The sequence below is a fragment of the Phyllostomus discolor genome, chromosome 3, assembly GCF_004126475.2.
Source record: "Phyllostomus discolor isolate MPI-MPIP mPhyDis1 chromosome 3, mPhyDis1.pri.v3, whole genome shotgun sequence".
Lineage (NCBI taxonomy): Eukaryota > Metazoa > Chordata > Mammalia > Chiroptera > Phyllostomidae > Phyllostomus > Phyllostomus discolor.
Window position 1 is genome coordinate 92,794,442 of NC_040905.2, and position 19,470 is coordinate 92,813,911.

Consider the following 19,470-nt stretch of genomic DNA (forward strand, 5'->3'; position numbering starts at 1 on the left):
AGGTCATTCCAAAGAGAGCTTATGGGACCAAAACCAGGAGCTCTTAATGCTGTGACCTAAGGTTGACGTTCTCCATAGGATGTAATAGACATTCAACAGTGCTATGTTTTCTTGTGGAGATACAAAATTTAAAAAATAATAATAATAAATATAAAATAAAATAAATATTTTACCCTGGCTGGCATGGCTCAGTGGATTCCATGCTGTGCTATGAACCAAAGGGTTGCTGTTTTGATTCCCAAACAGGGCACATGCCTGAGTTTCAGGCAGGGTCTCCAGTGGGGAGTGTGTGAGGGGCGGCCACACATTGATGTTCCTCTTCCTCTCTCCCTCCCCTTCTCTAAAAATAAATAAATATTTTTTAAAATTATATTTTATTGATTATGCTATTACTGTTGTCCTGTTTTTCTCCCTTTGCCCCCCCTCCACTAAGCACTGCCCACTCCCTCAGGCAATCCTCCCACCATTGTTCATGTCCAAGGGTCATGCATATAGGTTCTTTGGCTACTCCATTTCCTATACTGTACTTTACATCCCCATGGCTATTCTGTAACTACCTATTTGTACTTCTTAAGCCCCTCACCTCTTCACCCATTCCCCCACATGTCCCTCCCATCTGGGAACAATCAAAAGCCCTCCATGTCCAGGATTCTGTCTCTGTTCTTCTTGTTCACTTAGTTTGTTTTGTAGATTCAATTGTTTATAGATATATATTTTGCCATTTTATTCCTAGTTTTGATCTTTTTCTTAAATAAGCCCCTTTAACATTTCATGTAACAATGGTTTGGTGATGATGAACTCCTTCAGTTTTTTGTCTGGGAAGCTCTTTATCTGCCCTTCGATTCTAAATGATAGCTTTGCTGGGTAGAGCAACCTTGGCTGTAGACCCCTGCTTTTCATGACTTTGAATATTTCTTGCAAGTTCCTTCTAGCCTGCAAAGTTTCTTTCAAGAAATCAGCTGACAGTCTTATGAGAACTCCCCTGTAGGCAACTAACTGCTTTTATCTTGTTGCTTTTAAGATTCTCTCCTTATCTTTAATCTTTGGCATTTTAATTGTGATGTGTCTTGGGGTGGGCCTCTTTGCATCTATCTTATTTGGAACTCTGTGCTTTCTGGACTTGCATGTCTATTTTCTTCACCAAATTCGGGAATTTTTCTTTCCTTATTTTTTCAAATAGATTTCCTTTCTTGTTTTCTCTGTTTTCCTGCTGGCAGCCCTATGGTGTGAATGTTAGACCACTTAAGGTTGTCCCAGAGGCTGCTTATGCTATCCTCATTTTTTTTTTATTGCTGTGTTGTGGCACTATATGTGGGAAAGGGGTCGGAAAGAGAACAGTGCCGCTTGCTCTGCTCTCCACTGACTTTCAGTCACTTGTCTCACTTTCCACAAGCAAATTGGGCCCTTCTGGTGCTGATACCTGGATTGTTGGGTTTGTATACATTCTAGGACCCTGTGGATCTCTCCAACAAACTCTCCTCTGTGAGGCTGGGAGTTTCTCCCGCCACCACAATTCTCAGAGGTCTTCACAGCCAGAGGTTTTGAGGCTTTATTTCCCCACGCTGTAATCCTGGGCTGTGTGGTCTGTCCCACTCCCCATTTGTTCCTTCTGGTTTATCCATGTGCAAATGCAGGACTGCCTGGTCTGCCAGCCACCACCTCACACACATGGTCCTCCAGCTGCCTTGCCCAGCATCCTCTCCACACCCTGGCTGCCCGTCTCCACCCTTCCTACCAGTCTGAATGAATGTTTCTTCTTTAACTCTTCTTTGATTGTCGGGCTTCCATAACAGTTCTATTTTCTGGCAGTTCTGGTTGTTTTTGTTTCTAAATTTGTTGTTGTCCTTCTTTTGGTTGTGCGAGAAGGCACAGTGTACCCATCTATGCCTCCATCTTGGCCAGACTCAGATTGCTCTTCTGTATTGTGTGATTTAAAAGTCTGCAAGCTAAGTCTGTTCCTGACTCTCTTCTTAAAGCAGACTTAGGTTCTGGGAGTTTAAAGGACATGCCCAAAATCACGTTCTGGTTAAAAGCTGCAGTATACCTGGGTTAGGTGTTGGAAAGGGGCCCTTCAGAAGGGGTGTGTCCAGAAAGGCACTCAAGGGGGAGACTCAGTGATTGCAATGCCTGGGGCAACTGGGAAAGGTTCTCGGAAGGTAGAAGTTCTGTTATTCAATTAACTGGCCCTGTGTCAGGCTGTAAGGATACTAAAATTAATCAGAATTGTCACCTGCCCTCCAGACAGTCACAGCATATATACGTAACATTATAATGTGGTGTCCTCCAGACAATCCAGGAACAGACAATATAATATGGAGAGATGGAGGAATGTACAGGCTTATGAAAGCACTGAGAAGCCTTTAAGTTAGTCTGAGGTACTGGGGGAAAGGCAATTTCCAAAGACTTCCGAGAGAGCAAAGGTGATGGCCATATGACCAGGGACAGGAGCTAGGGTATTTCCACTGACAAACAGGGAGTGGGACAGTCCCCTAGAGGGTCCCTGGATGGCTCCCCTGCAGTTTCTCCTCCACTGGGCACAAGCATGGGAATGCTCACCTGTAGGGATAGGAACACAACCTCAGGCAGGACAGTAGCTTCTGAATAACATTCAAAATCAAGGCAGAAGAGCACGGTTGCTGTGGTTTCCAAACTTTGGTATCAGAATTACCTGAGCTAATAAAGAACACGGAGGCCTGTTAAAGCAGGATAGGAGCTTGGTAGGTATGCCCAGGTCCCAGGTAATTCTGATACTGGGAACTATTAGGAACCTGAGCTCTCTGAACTGAGACTCCATGGGTTTAAATCCTAACTCAGCTATGCACCTCCTAAGTGACCTTGGCAATTATGTAGATTCCCTATTGGTGATGGGAAAGTTACAACAGTACCTATTCTCATAGAACTGCTGGGAGGGTGAGATGAGTTATTACTACAGCACTGAGGATGGTGTCTGAATTATAATGAGAACCCCACGAATATTTGGCATTATTACCAAATATTTCAGCTATGGCAGAAAGGTGCCATTAAGGAAGAAAAAAAAAAGGGTAAAGGAGAGGATGAGAGGTTAAAACAGGGTATTCAACAAGGCGTTGAACTGAGACTTTTTACAAAAACAAACAAAAAACTCCTGCTACTCAATTAGCATAATTTACAAGCCAGTAAACAGTTTGAAATGTTTTAAGTGTGAAAAAGCTGAGTTTACTTGCTGTAGTGACAGCATCTATAATGAAAGCAGAACGACAAGTTCTATCAGTTTATTAGAGAGAAAGCTGGTATGCTCAGCTCCCCTGGATTCCTTCTTAACTTGTCAGATTGATCCTGGCATGTGATGGAGAATGATCCAGGTGTGACTCTTTTCCATACTGGTACCCTAGCTGCAGCTCGTCTGTGTGATACTTGGAAGAACTTAGAGAACAGAGAGCCCGTAATCAGGGCACAGATACCAGTTAAGAAAATATACAAGAAAAAATATATATATACAAGACTATGTACCTTTGAGATACATCTGACTGAATCTCCAGAAACTCACAATACTGTATTTCTGATGTATTAAGGAGAGCTTAGTGGAGTGAACTTGAAACTGCAGGGGAAACATGAAATGTGGTTAACAGTGTTAGACATGGGCAAGAGGACTCCTTCTGGAAGGACTTGTCTTGGCCCTCCTCCTGCCATGCCCCTCCCCCTGCTATGCCCCTCCCCATCAGGCATAGACCTTGCAGGACGACTCAGAGCTTGTGTCACCACTTTACCCACCAGACCACAGTCCAGGTACCCAAAACCTTGGAATCCCTACACCAACAGACCCAAAACTGCCTCCAGGCCTGTCCAAGCCTTCTCTGGGTCATTCCTACAAAGGCAGTACTGCCATGTGCATACTATTAAGGATCAATTGGTGAGGGGCTTTTAGGGATATGATGGCACCTGGGAGGTGTGGGCTGGGGTATCCTTTGCAATGTGGAAAAGTAGCAGGTAGGGACAAAAGAGACACAGGCCTTAAGCCCTGGCTGGCATAGCTCAGTGGATTGAGCTTGGGCTGGGAACCAAAGTGTCCCAGGTTTGATTCCCAGCCAGGGTACATTCTTGGGTTGCAGGCCATAACCCCCAGCAACCGCACATTAATGTCTCTCTGTTTCTCTTTCTCTCTCCCCCTTTCCCTCCCTAAAAGTAAATAAATAAAATCTTAAAAAAAAAAAAAAGACACAGGCTCTGACACCACACTGAATTTGAGAATTCTAAATTCAAACTTGGCCTTCCAGGATGTTGTACCTATCAAGACAGGATAGAGCATAGTTGAGCTTAGTTTGATTTATAACTTTTAGATATTAAGATGTGGCATATGGGCCTCCATTTGTATTCTTGCCTCTGGGGATAGACCTGGTAGTCCATCTCCCAGTTAAAGGTATGTAACTTAGTACCAGACAGGCCTAAACTTACCTATCAGGGCATGCCATTTATTGACTATGTGCCTTGGACAATTTACTAATCATAAACAATAACTTACTGTTTTGTAACTGACAACTCTAGTGGTGGAAACCTCAGGCTTGCCTGAATCTGCCAGTCTAAACAGCATCCTCAGCATGTGATCTCTACATCTTTGGCCCTATTTTCCTGTGTTAGCTTCATTCTTAGGCATGACCACACATAACAAGCTTATATCTTACTTACTAAGCAATCCCAGCAGAAAATGAAAGATATTTTCACTTTATTCTAACATTCTGGCCATGTCCAGGGATCTGCTGATTCATTATATGCCCACTATGGAGCATCTGGGCCTATCCTTTGTAAATCACATGGATCACGAGTCAGGGAAGTGGTAGTTCACCAGATAAAAATATGTGGTTACTGGGAGAATGGCTGAGGCAAAACCAGTCACAAGTTGGTAGGGATTAAATGCTTAGCACTCAATATTAGCCAGTATTAATGAGATCAAGAAAATGCAGATAGGCTCACACTGGGTTTGTATACTGAATAGAAAGCAAGTAGAAATCACACTCACTTTCCAACTGCCCTGAGCTCTGGAAGTTTGTAGCCTGAAATGAAGACTTGGAAATGCAGTCACGATCTCAGAAGACATTCACAATTTTGTGTGTATGAATCATGCTTTCAGTTGCTGTGGCTGCTTCTGCAATGCCAACCCGTGCCCATCTGTGGGCTTCACCTGAAGAGCTGTGGGTGGAAACCAAGCTGTGCTCACAAGAAAGATCCCTATTCTTGGAATTTTTTAGAGTAGTACATGAATCCCCAAATTATTAAGTTCCCAGATATGAGGCCAATTTAGGACAGTGCTGGGTCTATCTAGCACTAACCTAGCATCACTGATTAACTCATCACGTTAGTATGTGCTTCCTACTTACCTCCTATAATCTCTAATTACAGAACAATCATTTAAATATGAATATAATTACCTTGATGAAAACTGTGGTTTAAATATTTTTATTTTTGATAACTGATAAAATAGGCTATATACCACCATTTTAACATTACCCCAACTTTTTATTTTGAAAATTTTCAAATCCACAGAAGTTGAAATAGTAATATTAAAATATTATGCTGCCTTCATACACAAGTATTTTTGATCAAAATAACACAGCAGTCTCTGTTCTGCATTAATATCCAGATCGCTTCCCCATGCTTACAAGAGAAGCAGGCTCATTTTTAGTGAAAGGAGCTTTCTGTCCTCATGAAGTTTCCGTAATCACTTTTTTTGTAGTGCTTTCACTTGGCTCATCAGAAACACAGGGACAGGATTTATTCCCATTTTACATATAAGGAAACAAACTCAGAGTAGTCAGTGGTCTATCGCTCAAGATCTTAAGTCAGTCTGTGATCCAGCTGAAACCAAAACTGAAGACTTCTGACTTCAGTAACTCAACACTTCACAATGAGGAATGCCAATGCCAAGCAGATATGCAAGGGGGAGTTTTAGTCTCCTTCTTCTGGCAATCAGAAAGCTAATATTCACCAGGACCCATGTGCATAGCATTACCAATCTGAAATCTGTTATTAGGAACATAAAACCACAGTGGAAAGCAAGAGTGGGAAGATATTCATAGAGGGTACTGAACTTCCTGTCAAATGCACTGGTTTGAGTTCATTTCTTGGGGGCTTTTTCTGTCCCAGGTATGGTGCTTGGGATACAGCAAATCAGAAAGACAGGGATTCTGCCTTTGTGGAGCTCACATTCCAGTGGGTTAATGAACAATCCAGAAGCTGCCAGTTAAGAGAACTGGTGGGCTGCCTCTGGCCCACACTAGTGTTTTGTTTCGTCCACACAGTGCTTAATTTTTTTTCTTTTTATAAACAAACTGCCAACTTCCAGCTTCTCTGAAACTGGCAACTTCTGTTGGATTCCTGAATAAGAAGTAGCAGCCAACCCTGCCCCTTACCCAGGACACATGCCCTCTAGAGATCACTTCAGTCCCTACCATCTTACACCCAGAAGATACCCAATTCGTGCATTTACGTTATCCACTTGACATCCATAAGCATTTACACTGAAACCCCTGAAGCAAACATATCCAAACAATATAATTTTGGATAGCACTATGAAATATAAAATAAATAAAATGCAGTAATATGATGGATGTGATGTGATTGGTGGAAAGGGCTACTTCAGATTGGGTGGTTAGGGACCATCTCTCTGAAGTGTTAACTGAAACTGAGTCCTGAATTGTGACAAGCATGACAACTCAGCCAATAGAAAAGAAAACTGCTTCCAAGCAGAGGGAAGGGCATAGGCAGAAGTTCCCCTTGAGGCTGGGAGTAACTTGGCTTGGCTGAGGAACAGCAAGGTTGGGGTGGTTGGGAGTGGTAAAAAGAACACACAAGGAAGAAGCCAGATTACTTATGACCCTGTGGGCAACGGTGAGCATTTTGGATTTTATTCCAAGTGTGATGGGAAGCCTTTGGAGGGTTTTAACTGGGGAGCAATGTGATCTTGTATACATTTTCAGAAGATCACTCTGCTATGTGAAAGTGATTTAATGAAGCAAGAAAAGAAGCAAGGAGACCAGATTACCCAGAAGACAGTGGCTAGGACTAGGATGATAACAGAAAAAATGGAGAGAAGCAGCAAATTCAGGATATAATACAATCTGGAGCGTAAGCAAAATTTTTTGGTGGAGTGGATGATAGTAAGAGTAATGGGGCAGAGGGAGTAACCAAAGGGAATAATTAAGGATAACTCTAAGGCTGTGGCTTGTTCAAACATTTATGTGTGAACTTGGGGTGAATAAGGGAGGTCCCCGTTTTAAAGAAAGGAAACAAGAATCTGATTTTGGATGAATAAATTTTACCTAGACTCAAGTCTTCCTAGATTCCTCATTTCCTTTACCTCCCACATCCAAACCACCCTCCAATCCAAACAGTCAAACTTCTAAATACCTAATCTCTTATCAAATCTATCCCTTCAATTTCATCTTCATCTCCACTGCCTCTGTCCTGGTTCAATCCTCTTACTTTGACTTTTATAAGAGCCTTCTACAGCTATGAATCAACTAACAAAAAGTACTTAATAGTAAATATTAAGTACTTAATAGACAAGTGTCCCACTCTCCTACCAGCCATCTTTGATGGCAGAGATGTCTTGCCTTGAGCTGTGCTGGGCAGGCTGGGTACTCAAATGCTTAATGGACTAAAAAGGAGTCCCCTCCAACAGGATATAACTTCCTGAAAGAGAAGACTTCATTGTGGGATTCTGATTCCTCCACACAACTAAAAGCAGTACCAGATATGAAATGTATGATCCCAGAAACTTTACCTTCCCAACAAATGTGTTTTTTCCTTTCTAATTTAGTTTTAGACTAGTGTTCGAGGCCCTCTTTTACCCAGTAGTCAACAAATGATATTGGATAACAGATAACATGTATTACTACTCTTTTCTACTTTTCTTTCAAATCTAGGGACTTTTTACTCTCATATCCCTAAAACACCTTTGTGAGGAAGTCAAAAGAAGATTCTTCATTTTACAAATAAGAAAACTGAGGCACAGAATGAAATCCCTTACTTTTTAATAGTGTTATCTACTCTACCCGGATTCAGACTAGCCTTTTCCTCACCCATACCACAGTTATGTATTTGTAAGATATCCCAATCTCCCACCCCTGCAACACTGCTGGTTAATACTTGAGCATTCTTTAGATTTTGCCTCCACGATTTAAACTTCTCTGGGTATCAGGGTGTGCTGCCACAAGGTCAAAGACCATGTTCCCCAACTCCTCTATTTACCACTCTCCTCAGTGCCCAGTGAAGACAGATTCCAACCTTTGGGTCCAGGAAAAAAACACCCTGGGAGGTCAAGGCCGGCCAGGAGTCACAACCAGCAAGAAGCAAAAGACCTAAGTAGGTAAGAACAGATTCAATGGAAAAAAGGAGGGGTCACCGTTAAAAAAAATCAGGATACTCCTTTCAAAAGGTTTCCAGTTGGGGAGTACCTGGGAAGGAAAGTAGCAGCAGTGGTGGCAGCAGCAGGCCAGATCCTTCCTGCTGCACCCTCTTACAGTCATTTCTTCAAGGCACCCAGGCTCTTCAGGGCTTCCTGGGCCTGGGTCAGCTGCTGTTGCAGCCTCTGGCGGGTGCTCTCATTGGAGGCCCGCTTCAGGAGGCCCTGCATTTCCTCTACCACTGCCCGGTGGCCAGGGGTGTTATGAAACAGCCGCACTGCCCGGTCCCCACAGGAGGCCAGAAGCCGGCCAGTGATGTCAAAGGACAAGTCAGTGATATACTCCCCATGGACCTGCTCAAAGCACTCCTCCTTCTCACCCCTCCGGGTGTTGTAGAGATGAATACTGCTGCCACTGGCCAAGGCCAACACCTGGGCGTCAGGGGAGAGTGCCAGGCGGCATGGCATGCTGCTTGCCTCTTCGAAGCGACCTGTCCTCAGCAAGTAGGGGTCCTGCTGCTTCTTGTATTCCACATCTGTGTCCCACAGTTTCCATGTACCATCCTTGGAGACAGAGGCCATCCTGCAGCATGGAAAATCACAGCTCTAGCGCCCACACACCCGGAGGAGAGGGCACTGGGACAGCACTAAGGGCTCCAACTAGGAAGCCAACTCTACTACTATGTCTACTTCCTGCTGAGGGTCAGGTACCCCACCCAGTTCAGGGCTACTGCAGAGACAGGCAGAAAGACCCTGGTTACCAAGAGGAGCTGAGAGCCACTGGTAAGAAATTAGAGAATTCACTCACCTTCGGGAGTCATTGGAGAAGGCAAAGAAGTGGACAGCTGCCGAGTGGCCCTTCAGTTCAAAGGCTCGTACAACCTCTTGGAATTCACCTTTTTTCCCAAAGCAGACCTCCCAAACTTTGACATCTGGGGTAAAGCCACATGAGGCCACAAACCTGTCATACAACCCAGATTCCTTTCAAACTTAATTTTAAGGGCATCTTATTTCTGCAAACCCATTAAGCCTCTTCCTTAAAAAATTTAATTTTATATATAAATGACACAATCTTTTAAAAGTGCTTTTATACACATGATCTCAATTCATCCACAAAGCCATGCTATAAGATACACAGTACCCCAACTCAACCTTTTAAAAACTATAGATGAAGAAATAGAGACTAAGGACTTAAATCTAGGTGTCCTGATTCAACACTGTATGCTCTCTCCACTATCTGTAGCTGGTTCACTGCTCTGCCTCTAGCCCCCAGCCCAACCTCTACCCATCCCAGATGCCAAAGTCCCTCCTTCCTCACCTGCTACAAGGAGATATAGCAGCATGTGTATTGTTCATCTGGTTGGTGTTAATGGTAGATAACACCTGACCTTTCAGATTCCAAATGAGGATAATCGTGTCACTGGAAGCAGTCATGATGAACTTTCCTGAGAATTGAGGGGAGTGACATAAGCTGAGGTTAATTTTACCTGACCAACTGCTAACCTTCAGTGAAACATGCATGAAAGCCACTGCTGCCCAAAGTACCCATGTTCCCCTCCCGGGCCAAGGGTCAACACACATAAAGACTACTAAAGAATGTGGCTCTTACCTGCCTTACCTGGGGATTTACTACGGTTCCCAGACTCCGGGGAAACAGAGCCAGAGTCCCATTATCATGCTGAGGCTGAGCAAAATGCTGAGAGGCAGCATTAACTCATTCAGTATTTATAACTAGAGCCATTCCTTCCTGCCTTAGGCAAGCTCCACTCTCTGAATGCCTCTTACCAGTATCAGCAATGCCAATGTTGATGACAGGTGCCTTGTGCTTTTTAGGAAAGTCCTCTGGGGTGGCTGTGAAGGTATATCCGCCATCCTCTCGCTTGCTCATCTTGAAGACACGGAGGGTTTCTCCATTGGCCAGCCAGACAAGGAAGGCTCTAAAGACAAGGAGCAGACAAGTAAGTCACACACTCATTTGGACATGGACCGTATGTGAGCCAGGTCCTATACTGCAATAGATTCTAAGGAAAATCAAGATCTCCCCATCCCTACAGTCCAGTATTATAACTTAACCCCTTGGTTCAAAATCTAAAACTCCCCACTAGATAGAACTCTAATAGTTTTTGTTCCTTTAGTTTCTTCGCAGGGCTTAGAAAATCATTATAGCTTCCAAGACTAATCTGGAAGCCAGACTTTGGTACTTTCCAAGTTACTTCCTTGCTATATAACTGCCTAGCACTCTAGGGAGCCCCAGGCAGTGCTCAATCTGTGTGGATGCTCTCTTTCTGCTACCCTAAGGGGAACCCCGAGTCCCCCCTCACCATCCCAAACCATGTATGGGAAGGCCATAAGCCTCAGGCTAGGCTTCTACAGGCAAACCTAAGGCTCCATCCTTCCCACCTGCAGTCAGGGCTGAAGCGCACCAGCGTGGCATGGTCCAACTCCACATTGGCTCTCATGCTGCGGTGCTCCCGCTGCGGAAAGTCCTTTGTGCTCCAGATGCGGACGGTTCGATCATCTGCACAGGTGGCCAGGTATTTGCCATTGCTGCTAAAGTCCATGCAAGATATGTTCCCACTGTGGCTCTAGGGGGAAAGGTTGCACGTGTAAACAGGAACCCCCTGGGCAGATGGGGAACACTGATGTGCAGCCATGACTCCAGGGCCCAGCTGCCTGGATTAATAACAAGGTGCTGGCAGGATGTGGTGAGAAGGGATAGAATGGGACATCCAGACTGACTTTGGTCAGAGACCAAGGGGTCTGCAATATGCACAGAATACTACAAAGGAAAAGTCTGTGTAGGGGTTTAAGTCTTTGTATTTGTGTCGTGCATGGTATCCATGTATATACCTTCAGGGCCGCAGCTAGGAGGCGGTGGGTGAAGTTGTGTTGCTGAGGCTTCTCCTTGCGAATACGCTGTTGCTGTTTCTGCTTCTTCGATTTCGAGGACTTGTCAAGTGGAAATCCATTTGCTTTTTGGCCTATAAGGAAGGGCCATCTCATTCATCCATTTTATTACTTACTCAATAAACATTTACCGACCCCCTATAGTTGGCCAGGCACTGGTCAACAAGAGATGACCAGATGTGGACCCCATCCTCAAGACAGAGTGGTGCAGGCAAAGAGAGAAGCTTTGGAATCAGACTTGGGTTTGGATTGTGATCTTGAGGAGGCTGCCTGCTGTTAGTCCATATAGAACCTCCGTGCAAATTAGAAAAGGTGCCGTGTCTGGACTGGTACAGCTTAGTGGGTGCACAGCACGGCCAGAGTGCAGATCCTTGGCCAGACATCCCTACACAGAGAATAATGTGCACCCGGCAGTCCCAATCTTGGGTAAGTTACTTAACTACTTTGGGCCTTGGTTTCCTTAAAGTTGTCAGAATTTGATAATATACACAAAATGACAAGTAGAGTACCCAAAACAAGCATTAAAGGCCCAAAGGACTAGAGGAAACTGAGGAACGAGAGGCAGTTAACACGCATTGAGTTACACTGCCCCAGAAATGGTGCAAGTCACTTTTGCATAAAATAGCTAATTTAATTGAGAATCAGGCCAGGCACAAAGTTGGCAGGTGTTAGATCACTGCATACCCTCAATTCCTACAGAAAAAAAAAAACAAAACTCCTGAGGCCAAAGTACAAAGATGGCCACAATCTGCCCTCTGTTTAGCTCTCCAGCCTTGTCTAAGAACCCCCACCTTCGCCCCCCCTTGTCTCTCCCCTCCCACTAAAGTCATACCAAATGATGTTGAGGGCTCCCTGCCTTGTGCATGTTGCCTTTGCCAGGAATGTTCTTCCTTCCTTGGCCTCCTGGCAAACTCTTACACAGCTATGCTTTAAGACCGCATCTCATGTGTTGCCTACAATCAGTGGAGGTTTCCTTGACAGGCACCCCACCACCACCAAAAAAGCAGGCCTGGCCACTCCCACCACAGGGTTGCCTGTTTCTAGTACTGACCCCTTCTAGGAAACGTATTACACTGTATTTTTTCGCTAATACTTTTAGATGTTCTCCATTACCCCAGAGTGGGCTCCCCCCTAAAAAAGACCCCTGTTGAGATAGTAGGTACACGATAAATCAAGGAACTAGTCAGAGTGCTCACAAATGAATGTCAGTCCGTCACTCCCTCACCTCCCCGTCCATTTTCATAAAATAACGAACGAAATAGTGCGCTTGGGAGTTTACAAGCCACCTCGCAGCAACCCCGGAGACAAGCTGAGACTCAAAAGGCAAAGTGGCACCGAGGAAGCCGCAGAGTGGGACCCAGGTTCTAAAGTCTTCCCGAAGGGGCGCGACCAGCCGGGCCAGGCAGCATCTCTTGTCGAAAAGCGAAGCTCATTCCACAAGAGAAGAAACTGAGGCCCGGAGGGACCCTGCACCCCCGCGGGCCCATACTGCCGGTCGGAAGCGAGGTCCCCGCGGGTTACCCCTGCTCGCCACGGCCCCACTGACCGGCGGACCGGCTGCTAATCTCCTCCTCTGCGCGTAGCCACCCTCGCGCTACTGCCGCCGTCGCCATCAGGGCCAGCAGCCCGAGCAACAGCGACAGACCCATCAGCTCCGGCATCTGCGGCAGTTCCATGTTGGCTTGGCGGCTGCCACCTCAGCCTCAGGCTACGCAGGCGCCAGCACGTCTTGGCGGGGAGACGCACGCACGCGGGGCGGAGCCTAACGGTTAAATCCTCCTGCGGGGCGGGGCCTGCCTAATTGAGGGTCCCAAGGGGCGGGGCCTGGCCTTTAGGGGAAAGTTTTCTGAGCATCAGGGAATTCAGAGGGGCGTCTACTATTAATGGAGAAGAGAAAAGGTAGCCCTAGAGTTAGAGTGTGGAACAGCCTCAGCAAAGAAGGATGGATACTGCTGTGTCTCAGTGGATTGAGTGCCGGCCTGCGAACCAGAGTCGCTGGTTCCCTTCCCAGTCAGGGCAACCACACATCCATGTTACTTTCCCTCTTCCTCCCTCCCTCTCCTTTTCTCTAGAAAACCAGGAGGTGTTTGCTAGGATCCAAGAGGGGGTTGATAAGGGCCTGGACTTAAGGGTGGCCAAGGGAGTAGAGAGGAAATTGAAAAGACGATTTTTTAAACAACACATTTCTTATTTTGAAATAATTAAAAGTTAACAGGGAGTTGAAAAAATGAACGGGAAGTTTCCGTATAACCTTCGCCCAGTTTCCCTCAATGGAAACATCTTGCATAAATATATTGTAATAGCAAAACCAGGAAATTGGCATTGATACAATCTATACCGCTTATTCAGATTTCAGCACAAAGGATGATATTCTGAAAGGCTAATAGAATTTGAATTAGAGCCATTTGGCTAGAGAGGGAATAGTTCCAGAACAGGCATGCTCTGGGAGCCTCCCAGCCCTGAAACCCACAGCAAGTGGAAGTACCAGAGTCAGAGATTCATGATTCAAATATTTTCATGCCTACCAGGAAGCCTCTCCTGATAATGCAGACCCTCTGGTCTTTAGAAAGTCCGCCTGAGGGGAGAGGCTGCTGCAGAGACTAGATGACAGACAGACACACCCACACCCACAGCCTTGGTGAGGAAGCAGATCTAGTCAGCAAATGGAGCTGCCTCATTTCCTTCCCTTTTGTCCCGTGTGTGCGCATGCGCGCCGTGGGCACTGGGGTCTACAGAGCTGTGGGCAGTGGGGTGGGGAGGGCTAGAGGGAGTGTCCAGAGCATCCTGGGGCTTTTCCACATTAATTTGCTTTTTTTTAAAAGTTATTTTCTATTTATTGATTTTAGAGAGAGAGAGAGTGGGGGGGGAGAGAAAGATAGAAATGTCTATTTGTTGTTCCACTTATTTATGCATTCATTGGTTGTTTCTTGTATTTACCCTGACTGGGGATCAAACCCTCAACCTCAGTGTATCAGAATGATGTTCTAACCAACCGACCTTAATTTGCTTTTTCGAACTGTAGGCCCAGCCAAGAACCACTTTCTTTACCACCTAGAGACAAAGCTGTACTTTTAAGAAGAATTTAGTTTATTAAGCATTTTGCATGTGTCTTTATTTTTTTTTTAGAGAGAGAGAGGAAGGGAAGGAGAAAGAGAGGGACAGAAACATCGATGCATGCAGGAGAGATACATCAACTGGTTTCCTCTTGAACGCTCCAAACTCTGGGCGTGACCTGGCATGTGCCCTGGCTGGGAATCAAACCGGCAACCTTTTGGTTTACAGGCCAGCACTCAATCCACTGTATCATACCAGCCAGAGCAGCATGGTATTTCTTGATCCAAGAGCTTTGCATTTCACTTAATCTCACATTCTCATTGCACAGATTAGAAGACTGATGCTCTGGAGGTGCTCATTAAGTGACTTCTCAGAGGTCACACAGGTAGAGTGAACCTGGGTACACACGCAGGACTATAACTCGAATCTTTTGCTGTGGGGAACAGAGAGAAACAAAAGTAGGGGTCATCTGTGTACAGCTCAATTAGGGATACAAGATTCTTTCACATCATGAATTCAGTTGATCTTTACAGACCTTTCAGATGCTATGAAATGACGTTAAACAGGTGAAAAAAACTAGGCTCAGGTCAAGCAACTTACCCAAGGTCAACAAGGAAGTGAGGGATAGAGCTCAGAGTCAAACTTATGTCTGAAACACTCCTAATCCATACTCCTCCCACCACACCACTGGGCTGTGGCAGGGAAGGTCTTGCTCTGTCCTCAAGCCCAGTTAGAAGCTCAGGTCGACATTTGGAAGTGTAAGTAACAACACAAAGCAGGATTTGGCAAAGCCGAGCAGATCAGGGAGGGAGATCAGCCAGTGGATTTTGAGGGGTAACAAGGCCTGGCTGTACCTGTAGAGGTGGACATTTAGACAGGTGAAGCATAGTCCAGGAGAGATTCCAGGTGGGAAACAAGGCATGAACAAAGGTGTAGAGCAGGGGTGTCCAACCCAGCTACCTGGGCTACTCATGGCCCAGGATGGCTATGAGTGCAGCCTGACACAAAATCATAAATTTACTTAAAAAATTACTTAGTTTTATTACTAAGTTTCATACTAAGTTGTATTACTTAGATACATACATTTTCTACATTAGTGATCACAAACTTGGGACCTGCTCAACAGTTTTAAAAGAGTATAAAAAGGGCCACTGCATACTTGGAGTTATTATGTAAGGACTTCTTTGTTTATCTGTGATGGTGGATATCACAAAAATTATGCACAGACCTTTTTTTTGCTCATCAGTTTTCATTAGTGTTTGTGTATTTAATGTGTGGCCCAGAGACCCAAAAGGTTGGACACCCCTGGTGCAGAGGAAGAAGTAACTGGTTCCTGTGCAGAAGGGGGTGACTATGGTGGCCTGTCTGAGTGAATGCCACAGATGGGGTTGGAGGAAAGGATTAGGGAGGAAGGGGCATGTACAGGGACACAGCAAAGTCTAGGCTTCTCTATGACCCAGTGATTCCACTTCTGGGGCTTTACCTGAAGAAACCCACAATATTAAATCTAAAGAATATATACACCCCTATGTTCTGGCAGCATCATTTACAATAGCAAAGCTATGGAAGCAACCCAAGTGCCTATCAATAGGCAAGTGGATAAAAAATCTGTGGTACATACATACAATAAAATATTACTCATCCATAAAAAAAGAACAAATTCCTACCATTTGTGACAGCATGGATGGCCCTAGAGGGTATTATGCTCAGTGAGAAAAGTCAGTCAGAGGAAGACAAGTACCATTTGATTTCACTGATGTGTGGAATCTAAAAAAACAAACAAACAAGCAAACAAAGTTGAAGTAGACTCAGACACAGAGCAAACTGGTGGTTGCCCAAGGGGGAGGGTGATTGGGGGACTAGGTTTTCAAAAGATGGGAGGGGGATTGGGGGATGGGTGAAAAAGGTAAAGGAATTAAGAAGTACAAATTGCTAGTCAGAATAGTCAAGTAGAACATAGGGAATATAGTCAATAATATTTTAATAACTATGGTGTCAGCTTGGTACTAGATTTATTGGGGTGATCACTTAGTAAGTTATATAATGGTCTAATCATTGGATTACACACCTGAAACTAATATAATAGTGTACATCAACTCAAATTGAAAAATTAAATTATTTTTTAAAAGTTTAGGCCTGTCTCCCTCTTGGGCTGATCAGGTCTTTTAAAGGCAAAGCAGAATGATGCATCCCAGGAACCACTGGAGTTTCAAGACCCCTTGGAGTTGAAGGGAGGGAGGCTGTGGAAAGAAACGAGGCTGCAGGGGTCGCATGGCCCAGTTACAAAGCTCCTGGAACATCTGTTCAAAAAGCCGCTGGACTCATCAGAGGGGCGTAGGAGCCAAAGAAGCAATTGGAGCCTTCCCTACCTCTGGCCTGTGTTAGGTGAAATGATCAATTTCCTCATGGTTTAAGCAGTAATTTCAAAGTTGGGGCTCCAGACACAGCATTATTAGAAATGCAAATTCTTACACTCTGTCCCAGACTTGCTGACTCAGAAACTCTGGAGGTGGGGGCCTGGCGATCTGTATTTTAATAAGCTTGCTGAGTGATTTCTGATGCATATTAAAGTTTCAGAACCAGAGTAAACTAACTTGGGCCCCAGACATATGTAATTTGTAGCTCAAAGTCTCTATTACAGTGGTTCTTACCTTGGCTGCATATTGGAATCACCTTAAAAGGTGCTGATGTCTTAAGTCCCACAGCCAGAGATTCTGATTTTAGTTCACACTGGACCTGGTCATGAAGATTTTTAAAAGTCCCCCTCCCCCAATTATTTAAATGCACATTTATGTTTGAAAAGCAGCTGTAAAGGACACAGGAAGTAGGCTCATGCAAAAGGTGATGTTCTGTTGGACCAGGGTGGTGGCTGTGGAGATGGATGCTTACAACATCAACTGGTCAGGCCTTGGTAAGGTAGTGGGGAGTGGGGAGGAGGAGCCAAGGATGGAAGCAGTTTGCTCAAGCGTCTGAATGGTGACACCTTTCCTGGGGATGCAGAGCACATGGAGAGGACCAAACCTGAGGGGGAAGACCATGAGGCACAATCTCAGGAATGATGAGTTCTGTTTTGACGCCTTCAACGTTAAGGGAGCTGAGGAACTTTCAGAGGGAGGGGTTAGGGTAGCAATCAAATATGTGGTTATGAAGCTCTGGGGGAACAGCAAGACAGATAAAGGGTGGAGGGTTCTCAGGAGAGAAGTAGAAGGTATGGCATTACCTGGAACTTTTCAGAGTGAGAAGGAAGAGGGCTAGGGAAAGGGGTGGGCGGGGGAGGCAGCTCTGGCAGCAGGAAGGCACTGTCAGGCAAGAGTAAGGAGAGGCTGGCAAAAATTTTGAATTCGAGAGGGGTTCAGGAAGATGGTCCGAGGGCCCAGGAAAAGACAAGAAGAGCATGCGGAGTGGTCATTGGGTTTGGCCATGAGGGAGTCAAGGGGCCTGGCTGAAAGAGCCAGTGCAGGAGTGAGGCTGGGGTGGAAGGTGGGAGGAGGGGCCCAAAGGCAGGCAGCTGGGGGTAAGTGGGAGGGGAGAAGGGAGAGCAGATGACTCTCTCTCAAAGGAGGGTGGCATCTAGAAGGGAACACAGAATCAAGGGGGTGTCTTATGGAGATCTTCCTGGTGGGTTATGAGTGGGTGAAAACAACATAGTGCAAACTGCCAGGATTTTACCTTTCAAGGAGCCACTTCAAACCGTGGTCTGCAGCAGTGAATAGCACTTACAACCTGGGTGCACCTGTCACCGCACAGCAAAGAGAAGTGGCTAAAGCAGAGACTAGTCAGACACTCTGGGTGGGCACCTCGTGAAGCATACAACCTGAGGCTAGTTAACCTCTCTGTGCCTCAATTTTTCATCTGTAAAATGGGGATGATAATAATGATAACCCTTCCCTGGCTGGTGTGGCTCAGTGGATTGAGTGCTGGCCTGTGAACAAAAGGATCACTGGTTCGATTCCCAGTCAGGGCACATGCCTGTGTTGTGGGCCAGATCCCCAGTCAGGGAGGGGTGTGTGAGAAGCAACCACACATTGATGTTTCTCTCCCTCTCTTCCTCCCTTCCTCTTTGTCTAAATATAAATAAAATCTTTAAGAAAAATAATGATAACCCTGACATATATAGTGTTCTTTGCCTGGCACTGTTGTGCTTCATATATACAGGGACCAGCAGAAGTTAAGGCCTGCGTAAGTGTGGTTGGTAGGGTAATAATATGGGTGTAATAATTTATAGTTTTAACTTGAACATTTCACCTAAAATGTCATATGGTGTGCTTGAGTGTGATATTGTTATGTTACAGAAGTACATGCTTATGATTTTGTAAAAAAAAGGGGGGGCGTTATTTGTGCTGGACCCTATATTTACTCTTTAAAAATAACTTTTTAAAAATATTTTCTTTATTTATTTTTAGACAGTGGGGAAGGGAGGGAGAAAGAGAGGGAGAGAAACATCAGTGTGTGGTTGCCTCTAGCACACCCCATACTGGGGATATGGCCTGCAACCCAGGCATGTACCCTGACTGGGAATCAAACCAGCAACCCTTTGTTTTGCAGGCCAGCACTCAATCCACTGAGCCACACCAGCCAGGACTTTTAAAAATTTTTAAATTAATTTTAGATCGAGGAAGGGAAAGAGGAAGAGACAGAGGGAAGGGGAGAGAGAGAGTGAGAGAGATTTGTTGTTCCACTTACTTATGCATTCACTGGTTGATTCTTGTATGTGCCCTGACTGGGGATCAAACCCTCAACCTTGGTGTATTGGGACGACGCTCTAACTGAGCTGTCAGGCCAGGGCTTATATTTGCTTTGAAATCCTCACAATAGGCCTGTAAAGGTATGTATTGTAGGGATTAAACGAGTTAATATACACAAAGCACTTAGAATAGTGCCTGGCAGTAGTAAACACTGGATCGATGCGCAGTTACTGTTATTATTCTACACGAATGAGGAAAGGGCAAAGCTCACGGAAGACTGTGTTTATATCCTGCAAATGCCTCCAGAAGTTCTGAGATGTGAGAGGCCTCAGACTTGCCAGGCCTGAATGGTCAGCTCTGCGAGGAGAGGGGTGCAGCTGTGAACAGAACCCCAAGAGCCAAGACAATCTCCTGGTTCACAGTTGGCACTCAGGGAGTATTTGGTAA

At 45.2% G+C, this 19,470-nt stretch overlaps 1 protein-coding gene and 1 non-coding gene across 2 annotated transcripts; one reads left to right on the forward strand and one right to left on the reverse strand.

The window, feature by feature from the left end:
• On the forward strand, positions 1-127 carry LOC114514421. The gene has a single exon (XR_003686058.1). It is a non-coding gene; the product is annotated as a small nucleolar RNA SNORA25 (small nucleolar RNA).
• A 5,583-nt stretch (positions 128-5,710) lies between these two features.
• Positions 5,711-13,031, reverse strand: TBL2 (transducin beta like 2). Its single transcript, XM_028512960.2, has 7 exons — positions 12,831-13,031; positions 11,228-11,358; positions 10,778-10,962; positions 10,163-10,314; positions 9,696-9,822; positions 9,186-9,338; positions 5,711-8,960 (listed from the first exon to the last, which is right to left on the reverse strand). The coding sequence occupies exons 1-7, from the start codon at positions 12,958-12,960 to the stop codon at positions 8,498-8,500; spliced, it is 1,341 nt and encodes a 446-aa protein (XP_028368761.1). The 5' UTR covers positions 12,961-13,031; the 3' UTR covers positions 5,711-8,497.
• Between the last annotated feature and the right edge of the window lie 6,439 nt (positions 13,032-19,470).